Source organism: Malaya genurostris, chromosome 1, assembly GCF_030247185.1.
Source record: "Malaya genurostris strain Urasoe2022 chromosome 1, Malgen_1.1, whole genome shotgun sequence".
In the NCBI taxonomy this organism is placed as follows: Eukaryota; Metazoa; Arthropoda; class Insecta; order Diptera; family Culicidae; genus Malaya; species Malaya genurostris.
In genome coordinates this window covers 147,794,818-147,811,174 of record NC_080570.1, presented here as the reverse complement: position 1 = coordinate 147,811,174, position 16,357 = coordinate 147,794,818, and the positions used below count along the sequence as shown (strand labels likewise).

General features: G+C 33.4%; 1 protein-coding gene across 3 annotated transcripts in view; it reads left to right on the top strand.

Moving 5' to 3' along the window:
- LOC131426149 (telomerase-binding protein EST1A) overlaps nt 1-5,733 on the top strand; it is a 237,000-nt gene extending 231,267 nt beyond the window's left edge. For all 3 annotated transcript variants that reach the window (XM_058588614.1, XM_058588615.1, XM_058588613.1), the window contains 4 exons: nt 3,771-3,921; nt 3,986-4,220; nt 4,295-4,434; nt 4,604-5,733. In XM_058588614.1, the coding sequence (XP_058444597.1) occupies nt 3,771-3,921; nt 3,986-4,220; nt 4,295-4,434; nt 4,604-4,743 (666 nt within the window). In that variant the 3' untranslated portion in view covers nt 4,744-5,733. The remainder of the gene's footprint in view (nt 1-3,770; nt 3,922-3,985; nt 4,221-4,294; nt 4,435-4,603) is intronic.
- The last annotated feature ends 10,624 nt before the right edge of the window (nt 5,734-16,357 follow it).

Sequence of the window (16,357 nt, the reverse complement as noted above, 5' to 3'; positions counted from 1 at the left end):
AAAAATATAAAAATATAAAAATATAAAAATATAAAAATATAAAAATATAAAAATAAAAAATAAAAAATAAAAAAATATAAAAATATAAAAATATAAAAATAAAAAATATAAAAATATAAAAATATAAAAATATAAAAATATAAAAATATAAAAATATAAAAATATAAAAATATAAAAATATAAAAATATAAAAATATAAAAATATAAAAATATAAAAATATAAAAATATAAAAATATAAAAATATAAAAATATAAAAATATAAAAATATAAAAATATAAAAATATAAAAATATAAAAATATAAAAATATAAAAATATAAAAATATAAAAATATAAAAATATAAAAATATAAAAATATAAAAATATAAAAATATAAAATTATAAAATTATAAAAATATAAAAATATGAAAATACAAAAATATAAAAATATAAAAATATAAAAATTTAAAATATAAAAATATAAAAATATAAAAATATAAAAATATAAAAATATAAAAATATAAAAATATAAAAATATAAAAATATAAAAATATAAAAATATAAAAATATAAAAATATAAAAATATAAAAATATAAAAATATAAAAATATAAAAATATAAAAATATAAAAATATAAAAATATAAAAATATAAAAATATAAAAATATAAAAATATAAAAATATAAAAATATAAAAATATAAAAATATAAAAATATAAAAATATAAAAATATAAAAATATAAAAATATAAAAAAAATATAAAAATATAAAAATATAAAAATATAAAAATATAAATATGTAAAAATATAAAAATAGGAAAAAAAATAATAATATAAAAATATAAAAATATAAAAATATAAAAATATAAAAATATAAAAATATAAAAATATAAAAATATAAAAATATAAAAATATAAAAATATAAAAATATAAAAATATAAAAATATAAAAATATAAAAATATAAAAATATAAAAATATAAAAATATAAAAATATATAAATATAAATAAATATAAATATAAAAATATAAAAATAAAAAAAATATAAAAATATAAAAATATAAAAAATATAAAAATATAAAAATATAAAAATATAAAAATATAAAAATATAAAAATATAAAAATATAAAAATATAAAAATATAAAAATATAAAAATATAAAAATATAAAAATATAAAAATATAAAAATATAAAAATATAAAAATATAAAAATATAAAAATATAAAAATATAAAAATATAAAAATATAAAAATATAAAAATATAAAAATATAAAAATATAAAAATATAAAAATATAAAAATATAAAAATATAAAAATATAAAAATATAAAAATATAAAAATATAAAAATATAAAAATATAAAAATATAAAAATATAAAAATATAAAAATATAAAAATATAAAAATATAAAAATATAAAAATATAAAAATGTAAAAATATAAAAATAGGAAAAAAAATAATAATATAAAAATATAAAAATAGGAAAATATCAAAATATGAAAAAATATAATAATATAAAAATAGGAAAATATAAAAATATAAAATTATAATATATAGACTATATTTGTCATGATTTGTATTTGTTTTGTAGCCGACGAAATTACATCAATAGCCCAAATGTATGCAATTATATGTTCGTACATGCTTGCGATACGGATATCGATATTTGAGCTTCACTCGCCAAGCTTGTGTTCGAGTTTTGAATGCAAGCAGTTATTTTTATTGCGTTTCTCTACCATGACTACCATTCTGCGGTTTCGGTTGCAGCGAACTTTTTCTCATTATCAATCGAGCTCATCTTACATAAATTAGAAATTAATCTTAAGCACTAAAAATTTACCCTGGGGTAGATGTCAATTTCTCAGGTGAAACGACATTACATGAAATTACATCTGAGCTTGCATGACACAAGATCAGAGCATACCAGTTAAAGCTTCAAATCGTTTTATGGCACTTTATGTTTTGCTGTCTAGCAACAACCTACCTCTAGCATGCTACGCGTAGGACTGAAACGTTAGCTATAATTTTGCTTATATTTAGAGCTTCGTGTGCTTCCAACAGCTTCGCATTTGCATCGATTGACCAATCAGAGCGATACTTTCCCTTTGATATATCGCTTACTCCTTCAAAACATAGCAGGGAAATACGGTATGCCGGAGATTTTTTGCAGTCAAAATAGGACACTGCTAGATATTAATCAACACTTCAATGATATACAATTAAAAATACAAGGCTATGAACATTAAAATCAATACGTAGAAATATTTCTAATAAAATGGTGACATAAAATTAATAATTGATACAAAATTGACTGAGCTGTAATTGTTCAAAACCTGACCACATTTCTACGTGTATTTTTCTTGAGTTTCTAATTTGCACCCCTATATAGAAAACAAAAATGTGTTCCACATAAAAACATTTTTTAGACCATATCTCGACGTTTCGCGCTGTCTACGCAGATTTCCGAAGTGCGTAAGTGGTTTTTTTACGCGGTACGCATCCCCCGCGCATCCAACCTTTCCTTGGTGCTTGAGACTAAAAAACCCTTACATAGGCAACAGCAGAGCATTAATAATTGAAAAAAAAACTTAGAAATCAGCTTTAAACTGTTCTTAGATTAGGATTTGAGTTTTCATTCACATAACTGTTCGGAATTGTCAACGTTCGTCACCCCGTCAACAAAGCCACGAGACTCAACTCCTCCTAATCGAAGAACTCTTTAAAGCTACTTCTAGGGTTATTTCAGTTATTAGGCCTTGTATTTTGTTGCCTAAACATTTTATTTTGTGATTTTGTTTTATTCAAGAAAAGTATTTCAAAGAATCCCACAGAATATATATATATATATATATATATATATATATATATATATATATATATATATATATATATATATATATATATATATATATATATATATATATATATATATATATATATATATATATATATATATATATATATATATATATATATATATATATATATATATATATATGAGATACCGTTAGATAATCACCAATATATCAAACAATTATTTTATTCGAATCGTTTTAACATATATCCGAACTTACGCTCACGCACTTGTGTACAACACCCTTGTGCATGATTTGTAGCAAACCTGTGTACAAGTATAAAATGAACACACATAAAATTGTACACAAGTTCAACGTGGTGCATGTTTTCATGAAGACTGATTGACATATAAACTTGTATAGAGCATTGCGTTAAACCATTAGTTACATGTATTTATTATTATGTGAGGTTTCAAAAATAAAATGATTTGTGATGTACTTCATTTTGATTACATCCAGAAATATGTACACCGGCTAAGAAATACAATAGAGTGGCCATAATACCTTCATTACCCATCGTAGTTATCGAAACTGGTGCGCAGAAACTGTCTCAGTATTTATTCGTTTATACCCGAGACTCGAACCCGTACCCGACGGATACAAGATTTTTTTTTAAAACGGTTACGGGTTGGGTTCGGGTTCGAAAATTTGATCTAATAATCGAACTAGGGTCGGGGTCCGGGTAAAGATTCTTATTTTTGTCGGGTTCGGGAGAAAATGTCAAGAAACGGCAGTACGACATTCCTGTACGAAATCTAAATGGTGGTGCCATCTTTTTTAATATGAGAGAATCTTTTTTCTGACAATTCTTTCAAAGATATCAAACCTCTAGATTCGTAGAAATCGGAAGACCCATTAGAATTTTAAATTATCCGAAGAACGTTATTTCGAATTCTAATATTCCATAACTCACTCATCATCTCGTGTTCGATCTTTTCTTCCAGGACATCCTATCGCAGAGTACGATCGCACTGAACATCGAAGTTCGACCGCGATTCCTGGTGCCCGATACCAACTGCTTCGTGGATTACCTGCGAGACATCGAAAGCATCTCGGAGGCACATCCGCTCTATCAGGTGATGGTTCCTACTGTCGGTAAGTCTTTGGATCAGTGAAAATTCGTAGTCGATAAATTTAACCACCCACCCAATTCCCGTAGTAATCAACGAATTGGAAGGTCTTTCCAAGGGTATCAAACTGTTGGCCGCCAGCAGCCCGACCGGAATCATCGCTTCCAAGCTGACCTCCAGTGTGGCGGTGCTACCGGGCAAAACCGCGGGCCCCGGAAGTCCATTATCGGTCGATCGCCGTTTCGATCCGAAGCATGCCGAAAAGGTAGCCGACGCCTCGAAGCAGGCACTACAATTTATTAGGAAGAAAAATCCCGCCTTGAAGTAAGTTGTCACTGATCCTAATTACAAATCACCCTCACCGTCATTCTGATCCGTTTCGTCTCCTGCCTGCGTAGATGCGTTTCCAGCAAGGGCACGATACTCAACACTTTCACGTTCACCGCCGAGGATGACGTCGGCGAGCAGAAGTCTAACGACGATCGTATTCTGGAAACTGCCTTAAAACTATGCCGCAACCACGTGGAGGAAAAGCGAGGTAAATTTCTTCCGAGATTCCCACATTTGACCACCCTAGCCCTAGCCCTCCCCCTTCTATTTCGAATAATGACCGTAATGATGTTAAACCATCTGTTTGTTTATTGTTTTTTTTTCTTCTCTTGTTCTCGTTGTTCTTGTTCTTGTTGTTGTTATTCCGTTTCAAACAGGGGAAATCCGCTACATCATACGTGAAGTCGTTCTGCTGACGACCGACCGCAATCTGCGGGTGAAAGCCCTTTCCAACGATCTGCCCGTCCGGGAGCTGCCAGACTTCATCAAATGGGCCGGTCTGGGGCCGGCAGTGTAGAGCCTTCTCTTTCTCCGCCTCCTCCTCCGCCTCCCGCGCTCATCGTTAGTTATTATTATTATTATTACATTCGGTTTTTCGATAGAGTTATTCAATTATACACACCCACACTCCCACACATACATACATGCATGCGTACGCGTGTGCTCACTTATACAGACACACACACACTCAAACACATATAGTAGTGACGATTTTACTTCCGACTGCGAGGACCCGTGTTCTACTGGAAAACTTTTTTACCCGGTTTTTTTTTAAACTAATTGTTTCTACTCTACTTATTGTCCTTTTATGATTATTTTACTCTCAGCTAGAAAGTATAACTTATTAATTGCAGAAAATTATTAGCTCCGACTAAAAAAAATTGTTCGTTATTGACTCTGCTAGTAGAAGGAAGTTAAAAATAACAGAAGCAAAGTGAGTTTTTTGACTGTTGTAGTTGTAAATATATTGAATTTAGATACGGTTTTTTTTCTGTTTGTGCCGTGCCACGACTGCGGGCACGAATGATATATATATATATTATGCGATTGTGAAGCGCAAAAGTGCCGAGTGTTCCTCACTCCTCAACCGGATCCTTTCCCCATCCCCTCAAAATAAGAAAAAAAAACCCTTCCACGTAGATTTACAAACCCCCCCCCCCTTGATCGATCGCAAGGACATGTTAGAGATGCGTGACGATGACCACGGAAAATAATCATTTTCTAAACTAATACTATTATCGATTGTTAGCAAACCCAGTTTTGGAGTAAACGAAAGAAAGATAGAAAAGGGAAAGCAAAAGCAGGATAGCAGGCGTAACGCGAAAAAGGTTTATGACGTGTAGTAAGAGTAGTAAAAAGTGGACGCATCGAAAACAAAAAATGTTGAAACGACGAGACAACAGTTTACACTCACTAGCACGTAGCTCGAGCGAGAAGACAGGTTTTTGGATGATTAGGAAAATAGAAAAGAAAATATTAAAACATAATATTTTTCACAAAAAATAAACCCAATCTAATTGACTAAGCTTATCGTATCCGAATACCAGACGGGAGGATTCAATTTGAGGCTGAATTCTTTCACGAGAGTAAAAAAAATGTCAGTGATATTTTCTTTTTGGTTCATATCAAAAGAAATCGTTTTTCGGAAGGTTAAATTAGTTAACGAATCGTTTTTTTTTTGCATTTGCATTTTCATCAAACTTGTCAGTCGTGGTTGTTGAAAGTTTGGCGAGCTGCTCACAAGTCACTATCTCATGCCATCCCATGTGAGTTGATGATGACATTTTGTTTCAGAACTTTTCTACTGTGGTAGCTGAAGAATAAATCCGGATGAATAGGTGAGAAATATAAAAAATTACCAGTAGCAAAGGTGGCGACTTTCTACGACTTTAGTATGGAAAACTTATAATTTTAAAAAGATATGATGACCGAGAAGACTGAGGACTGATTTTTTAAAAGGGTGAATGTATTTTTGGCATGCACTTTCTTCAAATCGGTGTAACTCGGAAACCGTCAATTGTATAAAAGTGATTGTAGGAAATCGATTGATGACTCTCTCTTTTCAAGTCGTACACTAAAAAAAAGTTAAATGCTTCTTAAAGAATTAAAAATATTACCGAAAACAAAAATTAAAAAAAAAAAGTTTTAATCCACTTAGTGGTGTTACGATTCCTTTCTCATATAACTCATATTTTCATTAATATTACTAAAGGGAATCTTTAAAAAATTGCCTTTGAATATTTAATAACAATTAAAAAGTTTGTTTATGAATACATTTGCAAAAAATTTTCATTTTTTAACAGTTTTGACCCAAGTTAATAGGAATTTGCTTTTTGCTCTAAATGACTATTTAAAATTTTAAACACATTTAACACTCTTGTTCCAAACAATTATACATTTTTATACATGTTTATACTTTTATTTAAGTTTAAGTTAGAGAAATTTTATTCAGCTATTTCTGAAAAGTTTTCGACCACTATTTCCGCTCCTTCCAGGGCCAGAAACAATGGTCCGGTATATTCAAAGTCCAGTGATGGCCCAGCACACGAGCCAGCTCTCATACAGTCCGTGTGCTGTACTTTTTCAAAAACACACACACGAAGTCTGTAGCACACGCTCGTGTGCCGTTTTGCTACTAGATCGAGAGTCGTATGCTTCGAAGAATCAGCTCGCGATGCTGGCTCATCTGCTGGCTCATGAGCTGGAATGGGGAGCTAGCTCGTGAGCTGAGTTGAGTGTCCGATTTTTTTTAATTTGATAATATAATATAATTTTTAAGCACACAATGTCCGCTCTTGTATTGTCTCTTGTCAGTAGGTGTACTACACAAATAGCACACGGTCATAAGTCTGGTTTGAAAAGCACAGCACACGAGTTTAATAGGCACACACTGCAGGTATAGAGCAGCTCGTGTGCTGAGCTCGGACATCACTGTTCAAAGTCAACGTGTTTGATTATAAACTAACCATATCTGCCTGATTGAAGAATCTTACGGCTATTTGAATGTATTTTGTTTGATGTTTCCGTGTCATGTACAAAAAAAACCCTCTTGAAAATGAAATTTTTGTACTTATCAGCTTATAATTCCGGAACCGAAAGTCGAGTCGGATCCGGACAAAATCCGGTAAGGTTATGTGGGGTTGTAAGGCCTTTCATTTTAATTTAAGCTTTTGAAATTTGGATGGGTGGTCTCTGAGAAAATCGAGTGCACTTTTCAATTCATTTTGCGCATTTAACATCCTTACTCTGGAACCGGAAGTCGGATCCAAACGAAATTCAATAGGAACCTATAGGGCTAAAATGCCTATAATTTGAATCTAAGTTGAAGGAAATCGGTTGAGCGGTCTCCGGCTTGTTTTGCTTAAGGGGGTAAGAGTAGAAGTTTTTCTAGACCTCGTAGACGTTACAGTTTAATTTTTTTAATCATTTTTGGAATTTTGGTGAATGTTCAAAGTGAAAACTACGATTTTTCACGAAAAAATCCACCATTGTGTAGCTATAAAACCTCCCCAAAATTAACAAACAACAAAAAGATAAACGTTGGGGTCTGGTTTTTTATACGTAGAAAGTGTGTGCAAAATTAAAAAAAAATGGTGCAGTAGTTTTTGAATGACGATGGACACGGACTTTCAAAACATGCTTACGAGAAAAACGCGCTTAAAGTTTTTTGTCTATATAATCAATAGAAACAATTCATTACTCAAGAGAGCCCGTAGGGTCTAACATTTTCAAAAGCGCTGTATGGCAAAGAATTGCTTGGGAGCAATGGAAAACACGATTTTTTATACTGTTACATACAATTGTTTTTAAGTACCAAAAAGACTGTGTACAGCATCCTTTTTCATGACATTTAGCCTCGGACCGATTTTAGGACGGCTCGTTTTTGGCAACATAATCGTTCGAATATGACATATATAAACCAGATGATGGCAGATTTTTTTTTAATTATAGTTTTTTAAACTACTTACAGCAATAAATGCTGGAAGAACATAACATCCATATACCATTCGAATCAGTTCGTCGAGACCAGCAACTGCGTGTGTGACAAATAATTTCACTCAATTTTCTCGGAAAATTTCGTTTTCTACAAATTCAGATTCATACGAAAAGTCGTATGCTCCCAAACAAAGTTCCTGAATTATGTTTGGTTCCGACCTCTGGTTCCGGAACTACAGGATGATATGTGAAACGAAATTAAAATTGTGTAACTCATTCTTCTCGTAGATGGCTGAACCGATCTAAGATTCAAATGAAATCTAAGAATCATCTAAGATTCAAATGAAAAGTTTCAAGATTCTATAAAACATCTTGCTCTTCAGTCAGATTCAACTTCCGGTTTCGGGGATACAGGGTGATTGGTATAAGAATGTATATTCCACATAAATTGATCATGTTTATCGGGTTAGCAGATTTGGATAGTCGATAAAAAAATTAACTTTTTTCAGTTTTAGTGGTATTCAGTTTTCGATTCAGAAGGCACCTAAAAATTTAATTCGCGCTATGATTTCTCAAAGATGTCTTCACTGATTTTCAAATATTTTGAAACAATTGTTAACTATACAGCTACTCAGGTGAATTTATCTGACTTCGGCCATACCGATTTTAAAATGCCGGTTCCAGTATAAAATCGTTTCTCAAAGCTCAATCGTTTTCTCAAAAAAGCCTAATCAATTTTCAGCAACAAAAATTCAAATTAAAATAAACTTATATACAAAATAACTAATTTTATCCATTTACGACTTCCGGTTTCAATTATGTAAATTATGACATGATGATGAATTTTTAAAATTCAAACCGATATATAAGATGACAATCCCGAAAAGCTTCAAAGTTGGACTCAAAACTGTTGTAATTTATTCGTCATAAGGCCATACGAATCGGTTTGGGTTATGCTGGTTCCGAATACCGGCTCTGGAAGTACCTTAAATTACCGTAAACTCTAAAGTTGAACTTACATATCATGGCATGTTTAATCGATTATCACACTTCTAGATTCAAATTCGATCCGATTTGCAGTTTCGACATTACAGAGTAATGAGTGATTAAAATCTCAAATTGTCGCTTAAAACGACGGTCATTAAAATAATGTAATGAAAACTTAAACACTGAAGAATATTCATGCAAAAAACACATGCGGATTGATAAAAAAAGGTATCATCTCACTGCTAGGTGGATTAAACACGTTTTTCTTTTATAATTTGTTATAATGAAACATTTCAAGAATGTTTTGAAAAGTTTTTAAGTCAGTCGAAGCAGAAATCTGGGGCCTATGCGCCGAGCTCTTACTTTTTCACAGTATGAAATAAACAAAGATAAGGGCCCATAACTTGCTGAGTTTTGTTCCGAAAGGCTTGAAAATTTTACAGAATGTTCTTGAAATGTTTTACTATAAGAAAATATAAAGAAAAAATAAATGATTTTTACAAATGTGTTAGACCCTACCCGCCCCTTAAGGGGAGGCTTCAGTGGCTTATGCTTATGGCAGTTGAAAACAAATTGCTGTTTCAGTTGCAACGTCGAAGTGATTTTTTGATGACGTTTTTGACAGTTTTGCTCAACGTGCAGAGTGACGAATTCTTCTATTGTATCGATTATTAATTCATATTATTATTGACAAAAATGAGTTTTATAAAAAAAGCCATCCAAAAGTATATCGTTTTTTCATTGTATTGAAAAACGCAATCGAGTAGCCATTTCTCGATTTTCAGTTTCGACTTAAAATGATCTGTTACATCATATGTCATGCCAGTTTAATTAGTGCACAACCCGTAATTTTTGTCACGAGACGCCACTGCTTCTAGACAAGTTTTAGAATTTGATCACTATCTAACGGGGAAAACAGATTGGAAAAATTACATGTGCTGTATGTAATGAAAACCGCGAAATTGTTACTGCAGAGATGGGACTCGAACCCGTAGCTAGCTCTTAACCGAAGAATTTGTTTTGCCAATTAAACTACCTGAATCATATGAGAACACAAGAAGAGACAACCCAATTGACTAGAAGAACCAAGCATGCTTTGCTGTAATTGGTCACCAAGGCCTTCACTTGTAGTCCTATATCTACGGAAACATATCCATTTTTAAGTTTTAGAAATTTATAGTGAATTTAGTGAGACTGCAAGAAAATATTTATGTGTGATATCCGTTAAAATTTTGGATTATAAGATGTAAAAACTTAATAAAATATTTATTCATCGTTTTATTTTATTGCTTCATTCATTTGATATGCATTAATGAAAGAAATCTATATTCGAAGTCTTTAAAGATAATGTAAATACATTTCAAGTTTAGTAACTTTATTCTATATTTCAATGTAACTTTGCTATTGTGTTTGGTATTGGAAATACCTCGATTAAATAGTACTCTGCCCATGCGAGTAACAATTTTAAGTATTCTGTTTAGCTATTTTAGTTCTTAATTCAATCTCACGAATATCACTTTAAGCTCTTTTGCTAGTCGGAGACATGGGTAAACCAAGGTACGCTATAACTAGATTCTTCTAATCTGGAAGCTGTTTTACTGCATAAGGGGTTATCACATATAGTGGCCTGTTTTTTTCGAATTTTTTTAAGATTTGTTTTTCCACCAACAGCAACAACAACAGACCTTCTGTGTGGTTTAACAGCTTCATTTGGTTTGAGTTCTGGAATAAAATTCTAATACTGCGTTCAGAACCTGAATTCAGGTAACACATGGGCAGAAAATTCCCGGGCCTAACAAAGAGAACACGATTTTTTGGTTCAAAATTAACTTCATTCCTCAACATAATCTTTTGCCTTAAAATAGGCCTCAGTTTCAGCGATAACCTCTTCATTCTTACGAAATTTCTTACCAGCGAGCATTTATTTCAGATCTGTGAAAAGCCAGTAGTCGCTGAGAGCCAAATGTGGCGAATACGGAGGATGTCGGGGCAATTCGAAATTCAATTCATGTAGTTTTGCCATTCTTTTGATTGATGTGTGACACGGTGCGTTGTCTTGATGATGTCTTTTTTCATAAGCGGTCGTTTCTGTGCAATTTCAGCCTTCAAATGCTGCAATAACGCTATATAATAGTCGATAAATATTACACCACGCACCAACATACCGAGGCAATAACCTTTCACCAGTTGCTGTCCACTCAGATGACGATCGTTTTGATTCCGGAGTGAAGTGATGAATCCATGTTTCATCCATTGTCGCATATCGACGCAAAAAATCCGGTTTGTTACGTTTAAACATGGCCAAACACTGCTCAGAACCATCCACACGTTCTCGTTTTTGGTCAACGCGGCACCCACTTTGAACAAAGCGTTCTCACAGTCATTGCATGAGCAATATAAAGTCAACACGTTCTTTTGATATCTTTACTATGTCAGCTAACTCACGCAACTTCAATTTTCGATCATTCAAAACGATTTTGTAGATTTTTCATGTTTTCTGGTATTACTGCCTCATTTGGAAGTCCACTGCGTTTTGCATCATCGGTGTCTCTACGACCACGTTTGAAGTCAGCAAACCAACGTTTCATTGTTGTCAAGGATGGCTTTTATCGTATCAAAAAAAAAAACGCTCACTAGCAACTCTTCACCTGATTGAATCAGTGCCATCAAAGAGAGACGGATATCATCGCAGCAACAAAAAACCGGCATGGTTCATTTAACCTAGAATGGACAACAGGGCGAGAGCGAATTTCTCTCGATGACCTGTCTGAGAATCAGAGGTTAGCACGCTGCTGTGGGGATTCTCTCTGAAGTAACAAACGGTCGCTTATTCTCGTTTCGCGATCCGATTCTATACGGGCAGTTGATAATTGCGATAGAATTATTTTACTATTACCGCTTATTCTCTCACGGTTCATGCATTGAAAGACGGAAGTTCTTGTAGCATCTTTTACTGGATTGAAAATGTTGTATACAATATAGATAAATATCAAGCAGCTTCTGTCAAATTATCGGCAATCACCAACAGTGTTTGTTGCTTCTGATGAAGCGGAGTCTCCATAACACTCTTCAAGCAATTGCTTCGCTTAAACGGTACTTTTTCCCATCAAGAAGTAGTGTAAAATTAAAACACGAAATTGTTTTTAATCCAATTTTTCTGAAAATAACAAAAGTAGCGTCACTATTAGCACAATAACTCACAAATTAATGAACAGAATATCATGAAATTTTAACATCTTTCTTTTGAAGGTTAGTATTAACTGAAAAAATGTGACTGCAATAAACCATGTATGAGTTAGGCCCGGGGCTTTTCAGCCCATGTGTTAATCACCTATCTTGTCACATAATTTTAATTTTATCCAAATCAAATTCGATTTTTTCAGTCTAGGAGTCGATTAGAATTTTTTTCTATCTTTTTATTAAAAAAAATTGACTAATTTTGTAAAAATCATTCATACAACACTTTTTTGTTGAATTTGTCAGTTTTCGACTACAGATATTTGAAAAAAAAAATGGTAAAAAAGTTTGGCCTTTTTCAAAAGACCGTCTAGATCATTTTTGGAAAAGCAAAGTCTGCAAAGTGTTTTTTTTGTGACAAAGCCTCCATGTACAGCAAGTTTCAATAAAAATCTGAGAGGGTGCTGCCAACTTTTGCTCGAAATTCGTCAATAGTAGCATTAAAACCAAAAACACCTTGCAGTGAGATTACACCTTTTTTTATCGATCCACGTGTTTCCTGCATAAATACCCGTTTATCTCTCAAAAATTGTGTTTAGGAAGGATGGAAATAGGTTACTTTATAAAAAAGAATAGGACAAAATATAAATATACATGTTTTCTTAAAAAAAATATTTGAGTGATATAAAAATTTAGTTTTTTCAGTGGTTTTAGTTATAGACAGTTAAAATCGATTTAGTTATAAAAAATGAATGGGTTACAACTTTGAATTTGAAAATAATGCAGAATCTCGAATATAAATCTCAACACATCACAATCGAACAATTAAAGCCACTACGACCGAGAGTAAAAATTGCAGGCATCACGGATGTTTTGACCGAGGAGGACCTCGTTAAAAAAATCAAGCTGCAAAACGATCTACCTGACCCAAGTGAGCTGGAAGGTACTAGAATACTGAGCAAAGAAAACCGAAGTGCTACAATCGTTACAGCTGAAACTACTCTGAATAAATTAATCAAGCTACAACGTATTAATATCGGTTGGGAACGGTGCAGACTATTCGAGGTAATCGAGGTCATGCGATACTATAAGTGCTCTGAATACGGTCATAACGCCGTGACTTGCGATAAAATAATTCACTGTTCTAAATGCGCAAAAAATGTAAGTCTGGCACTGCGAATTGCATTGATTGCCACAAGCAGAATGAGCTTCAGAATTCATCAAACGAGGAGGTCCTCGAAGTCAACCATTATGCGTGCAGTACGCAGTGTAACGAGATACAAAACGGCAAAATGTCGGTGAAAATTGGTAACACTAACTCTAATTCGTTTACCATTTCCTCTGGTGTGTCACAAGGTAGTCACCTTGGATCTCGCCTGTTCCTGCTTTACATCAACGACGTTAATCTCTCCCTGAAGTGCTTGAAGCTTTCGTACGCAGACGACTTCGAATTGTTTTTTTTTAATTGATAGCCAAAGCGATGCTAAATTTCTTCAACAACAACTTGATATTTTCGGAAATTTGTGGTAGGTCAACATTCAGTCAGTTCATCTTCCGAATGACGAAATCATTCCGTTATATACACTGCTCGAAAGCATTATATATCGCACTGGTTCGTTCTGTTCTTGAGATTTCTGCAGTTGTGTGGTCACCTTATTACCATAAGGGGGTACAACAACGCTTTGAGGTTGTGCAGCCTAAATTCGTCCGTTTTACCTAACGTCGGCAGCATTGGAGAGACCTACATAACCTTCCCAGATACGAAATTTAATGTAATCTAATTGGACTTGAGTTGCTTAGTGATCGACGCAATGTTTGTTTCCGATTTACTTCTGGAAAACATCGACTGATCCAGCCTTCTCGGACAACTCGATATAAATATCAGACGTAGAGCTCTCCGGAATAACCCTTTTATTGTTTTCTAGAGCGAAATATGCGAAGAACGAACCTGTATCAATCATGATGCGTATATTTAATCGATGTTATACTTTGATTTTAATCTGTCTCGTACTACTCTTAGATGCTCATTAATTGTATTTTTTTACCTAAGAATGAACTAATTTATAATCCGTATGTTTCTTGTATTTAGATTTGTGAGTATTAAGTATGTTATGTTAGTTTGTAAGTGTATCTTGTATTTAATTATAATTAACTAATGTATCATTTAGATGTGAATAATTAGTTGGTACAAAATATAAGGAGGTTTTATGCCTGCTGGAGAGAGAGATTTAATTAGTGGGCTTCTCCTGCACCAAATAATTAAATAATATGTTATATTGCCGAAAAAAACCGTGTTAAAATACTTGGCTGAAAAGTACTGTATTCAATCAATAACTCAGAAATGATTGTATTGAAAATTGTGCCTTATTTTGATTCCTAATGTCACTTCATCGTGCTTCGTTCAAAGCTCCAATTATTGGAATATGCCGGAAAATGGAAAATTTCGAAACGTACAGAACCATTACACAACTAGGCATTCTTCCAGGTTAAGCTTCGTCGAACATACTAAAATATAACAATTGTGAGACCAGCGCTCTATGGGCATTTAATGGGCAATCAAAGTTCAAACGAGATTTATAAATTCACTGGTTAGAACACACAATTAGTTTACTGAATAATTAAAATATTTTAAAGAAAACTATTCATTTATACCGTGATTTTTCGTACGGACAAAGCCTTCACTGTGTTGTAATTGGCATCATATTTTAGGGCCACACCAGAAACAAAAAAGAAAAGAAACCCTTCAAGAGGTGATTGTCCGTCAACCGTCCATCCTTGGACAGATGAGCCAAAGGGATATTATCCTTGTGATCGACAGTAGCGCGGGCACATTGTTTCTACAGTTTTGTTTTAGCTTCTCCAAGCCACGGACCTAGGTAATGCAAAGCAACAAAAAAAAATGGCAAATCGACTCAAGGCGACCGCGCTCTTCAGTGCAAGGGAATCAAATGGAAAAACCTTACGGTGATGAACACCGAAATAAAAAAAAACGTTTACCGTACTGAACAAAAACATAAACGTACGTAAAAGAACAACATCTCAATCCATCATCCGTGCTCGGGTCGGTCTGTCTCTAGGTTTCTCATTCAAAAATATTTTCCAAACCCATCGACACCAACGGGCAGAGCAAACCTGTTGAAATTCGCACTTTATTTTAATTGATGGACGTTGGACGCCGTGTGAAAGGAAGTGCGGCACGACAGTTCGAAGATGAGTTCCATCCTTCTTGATGGAACGTTTTTTTTTTCTAGCATAACTCTTTGTCAGATAAGTTTTTGACACGTGAAATGTGACAACACTCCGTCGGTCCGCTGTCACAAAATGCTTATCCACTAGTAAAATTATGACTTCGCTTTGACATTAAAGAGGTCCTCTCTGTACCGAACGAACCGACACTCTGAAAACTTCCGCCGGCAGCAGCCTCCTTCCGATGTCTTTTTGTTATTAAATTTGCCATGCTTTTAGAGGCTTGAAAAACGGACCGGACATGGCTAAAAACGATTCGCAATTCAATTACCAATATACCCTCCTCCCCCAACGGTGCTCCTCGCCAACTGTCTACCAACTGTCTGGGTTGTACATCATTTCCCCGTTTCTAACTATGTCTAGTGCTGTCTAGATCACGGAACGGGAAGAAAATGTATCATCATCCGAAATGGTGTTGGAACTCGAACTCAAACTCGTCTATGAATAAAATGCTTTGTGCCATGCGGGTGGACGGATTTCCCCCCTGCCCGCCTATTAGCAGAGTATCGTATTTCCGTACCGCCGTGAAAGAGAGTAAGTAGGCGCCGGAGTTGTGACGAACTGAATCCAATTCACCTGACAGTGTTCGTCGTTTGTTGAGCAAAACTTTTTTCGATATCAGTTGAAGACGTCTGCCATTGTAAGATGAGGCAAATCGAGTAATTATGCGGTTAATATTCTACTAAAGATATGTGCATTTAGAATCCGAAATAAAAAAATCATCTGTATCTCGGTAACGAATTGAAGTACAAATAAGGTCAAAACACGGACTAACAGACATGACA